This window comes from Dipteris shenzhenensis, chromosome 2, assembly GCF_047967505.1.
Source record: "Dipteris shenzhenensis isolate YYH24624 ecotype China chromosome 2, Dip_SZ_1.0, whole genome shotgun sequence".
Classification (NCBI taxonomy): Eukaryota; Viridiplantae; Streptophyta; class Polypodiopsida; order Gleicheniales; family Dipteridaceae; genus Dipteris; species Dipteris shenzhenensis.
In genome coordinates this window covers 2,724,310-2,728,508 of record NC_141597.1, presented here as the reverse complement: position 1 = coordinate 2,728,508, position 4,199 = coordinate 2,724,310, and the positions used below count along the sequence as shown (strand labels likewise).

Here is a 4,199-nt window from a genome sequence, read left to right as displayed (position 1 = left end):
CAGCAATGGCTGCATGTGAGGTAGCTTGGTTGCATAAGCTACTTTATGATATGCATCAGTCTACAGATGGGCCAGTTGTCATTTATTGTGACAACATGAGCAGTATATACTTGGCAAGTATCCGAGTCTATCATGCTAGAACAAAGCACATTGAGGTGCATTATCACTATGTGCGGGAGAAGGTTTTACTAGGTCTTATTGATCTAGTTTATGTCAGCACAGAGGATCACGTAGTTGACATATTCACGAAGGCATTGGGTGCAGAGAAGCTGCACAAGTTCAGAGACCTGCTTGGTGTGCAAGAATTGGGATTGAGTTCGAGGGGGAGTGTTGAGATATCGAGCTCCACTCGTGATATGCCAGGGTGACCATTGTGCATTTATGTCACCGACTTGTTAGCTGCAGATGCGGTTGGTACACCGCCCATGAATAATAGCTGGATGACAACTATCCTTACGTACTCTAGTTCGTGGCTTAGTTAGTATGCCACCTTAGTTAGCTGAGTTTGGTTTGAGACCCACATATAGGGTTCTTCTATTTCTTTGTACTAGATTTCTTTTAGCTTTCACAACTAAGAAGAGGAAAACTGTTTTTCAGCCTCCACCTTTGTGTGTATTTCCCCATTGTGTATGTGAGAAAGCCGCAAGTGAGACTCCTTCCTTCTCTCCCACTATCTTTACATCTCTTTGGTCAAAGGTCTATATACGGGATCAACTTACTGATATGATATTGATTTCTACATTGAAATTATATATATATGAGATTTGAACATGATGTTATTCAATAAATAAAAAAGGAGAATAATAGTAATAATTGAATCCAATCGTACTTTCAAAGAAATAATTTTCCCTTGATCTAAAGAGAGGAGATGGATTGATGGGGTCACTTTGCCTTATTCTAGTTATAAGACCTAACTACTATGAGATAATATGCCAAGCTTAGGGCTTTCTTGCATAATCTATTCCAATTTAGCATTTCTTATCCAATTGTAGGAAAAGGTATACCATATGCACATGATCCTTGGCATTTCCAGTATATTTTATTCATTAATTTGATTGTCCAAATGAAGTTATTGAAGTGTTCACACAATCACTCATAAAATTCAATCTTTGATACTTGGAGACTCTGATGTTTTATCAATTATCCTCCATAATTCATGGATTTTCCCTAAATAAACTCTACTTCTTAAATGTGATCAAGGATCAAATCTTAAGTCTTATTAATTTTGACAGTAGAAATCATTTCCTTCAATAGTGGTTTTTTAACTATATTGTCAAATACATTCAAATCCTTATTATTGTCTACGAATTGTCCACACCTTTAAAAGTTGTTATTGCTTTTATTTAGGATCTCAAGTTTTCAACTATGCTTTTGATACAGTGATAGGAAAAATCCATCATCTTCATAAAAGTATAAAATTTGGGTGCCTTTTTTCCCTTCTTCAGATTAGGGCCTACCTTTTCAAATTAGCCTTAATTGTAAGAGTTTTAGATGGAAACTTTTTTTGTGTAACCTGCAGATAGCTCTCCAATAGCATTGGTCCCATCCACACTTTTTGGGAGTCAGAAGAGCACCTATCAAATAGGTTTCCCTTGTTCGGGTGTTCTCTACAGAATCCTCTTATCAGTACACTACTCTATGACGATGGCCATCTTTTTGGGGGGATACGAGAGGCTGGAGAGATGCCCTAGTCCCTAGCTAGGCAGTAGGATCATAGGAGCACTTGACCCCACAATGGTGCACATGACTAATAATTGGGCTTGTTAAGATGAAGCCAAGCGGTTGTCAACATTTGTCTGCCATGAATTGAATATATATTATAGCACTTAGGGGGTGGTCACTACTTGAAAAGCCTATACATCACGTACATTCAAGGGTTATATTATTAAAACGCCTTATCTATAGATCATAAGACCCCCTTTTTATGCAAACTTATGAGGAAAGGAGTATTGAAAAAAATAAAAAATAAATAAATGTAAATCCTTATGAATTTTTGCTATTTAAAAGTTGCTTCTGTTGAACCCACGTGCTATATTTACATCCCTTACATATGATGATTGACTCCCTTGAGAGCACTCAAAAGCTTTTATCCTAAACTTTTTAGCTTTTTGCTAACATCAATAATGTTTTTATCAAAACTTGGAACTAGGAAATAGTATCATGATTCCTCATAGTATTATTTTATCAAACTTTAAAAAATCGCTATATAAACTTTTGCCACCATTGTATTTTATCTTAATACATAAGAATTTCTTCTTAAAACCATCCACGATGGCCGGAGGCCCTAGGCAACTCACCATGGAGACCCAAGGGCTGATTATGATGCCATATATAAGTGCCCTAATGAATCTTGACCTACTTTAAGCCTAGAGAGGATGCCCTCTCCTATGGTGGACCCCTTCGTGGAGAAGACCATCACATGGCCTAGCCTTGAGATTGGCTTTTTACTTGAGTTGTGTTTTGAATTGTGAACACCAACAAGGGGCACACACATGCCTAGAGCACTGCCCCAAGTGGCTGAATAGAACTAGAGTTGATCCGCTTTCAAAGGGTCTTTAAAAAAAACTTTGTAGTAGCTAGAACTCTACCCCTAACTGGGCAATGCTAACAAAAAGCACCCATGTGATGAAAATGTGTTTTTTGTACACTCTATAATTACCAAGATGTTGCCGTTTAACTCTGGTTGAGAAGCCTAACTTTGGCGAGGATAGGTTGTGCATGTCCGTGGCGTCGCCCCTCCACAACCACAAAGTGCCACGTCTAAAGGGCCATCACCCTCCAATTTCAGCTGCCCTGCATAAACGGCCTTTGCGCCCTTTTTCCCCTTCTTTCCGTTTCTGAACCTCATCTCTCCGTTATTTCTTCTGCCCAGATCGTTTATCGACCATCGAGGTTTTGAAGCGACTCCGGACCCATCAGCTTCTGGGCTTTAGAATGCTCACTGGCACGCCTACAGTACGTTAACGCTTCGGTAGGTTTTCATACATGCATTAGAACTCGTTGAGAGATGCTTCGTTTATCGGTAGAGGCCTGAACATTCATCGTTAGCACTACCTTGCTTTTTTCCTTAATATTGATCAACTACGTAATTGTCGAAGGGCGTGCATGCAAGTGTTTGGTAGTTTTCCATATGTTTCCTGCAGCGCAGAAATCTAAGCTTTGCTGAAACGATCGTGGTTGCTTTTGGAGTCCTTGACAGATCGAATACGTCCACCATGAGGAGCTGCACCTCGCTTATCGTTGTCCTGGGGTTTATGCTCACATCGCTGATCGGATGGATGCCCCTCGTGTACGCACAATCAATACCAGATTCTGTTGCTAGGGGTATGATCAATGCTCTTCGAGATACTGCTGACTATAACACAGGCGCACTATTGGTACCTTATCTCAGAACAATTTTACTGCCTCCTGCAACGCTCTTGATCCCAACAGATGAGGCCATTGCAAGTGCAAATATTCAGCGATCCGCCTTGCTGGAGATCGCCCAGTTTCACATGCTCAGGCAAAATTTCTCCTCTGCAGATCTGCTCTTGTTACCTGTTGGAACCTTTCTTCCAACGCTCTTGAATGATTATCGCGTAGAGGTAATCAATAACACAGCCAATAATTACACGATAAATAATGCCCGACTTAAGGACAAAGACCTTTGCCCTAGCAACATCTCCTCCTTCGTTACTTGCCAAGGAATCACGCAAGTACTCAGAATCGCTCCCCAGGGAACTTCAAGCGCTCCTGCCCCGGCTCCAACAATGGTCCACCCTGCCCCATCCCCTGGTCACGTGCCTAGCCCCAGTTTCCCTTCACCAGTTCGGGCAGCTCCAACTCCACCTCCTTCAAAAGCTTGGAGCTCGCAAGGCATCGACTACACGAGTATTGTCTTCATTGGTTTGGCAACGTTTACGGTGCTGCTGCAGGTGTCATGAATTTCAAATCCGCCATTGCTCTTCGACTGAAATTTCTTTTCTTAGCTGTGTGATTCTCAATGGCAGAGTTACGAGCGCTCTCTAGAAAAACAAATTGGGAGAGGTACGAGTGTTGCCTGTAGCTGGGGTTCCACTTGGTTTGTCATGCACCCTCTCAATATGTACAGAGGCACGCATAGTTAAGAAGGCGCCCACGCAGTTTCTTTTTGCTTGTAGCTATAAGTCGGCAGACCTACTAAATGTAGCTGGGCATTTGTGCGAATTTTGCATGGAGTC

The 4,199-nt window shown here is 41.3% G+C and overlaps 1 protein-coding gene across 1 annotated transcript; it reads left to right on the top strand.

Annotated features, from left to right (window-relative positions):
- Window positions 1–3,278: 3,278 nt before the first annotated feature.
- LOC147904231 (FAS1 domain-containing protein SELMODRAFT_448915-like) lies at window positions 3,279–3,923 on the top strand. The gene has a single exon (XM_087385076.1). The coding sequence runs from the start codon at window positions 3,279–3,281 to the stop codon at window positions 3,921–3,923; it is 645 nt and encodes a 214-aa protein (XP_087241202.1).
- Window positions 3,924–4,199: the final 276 nt, after the last annotated feature.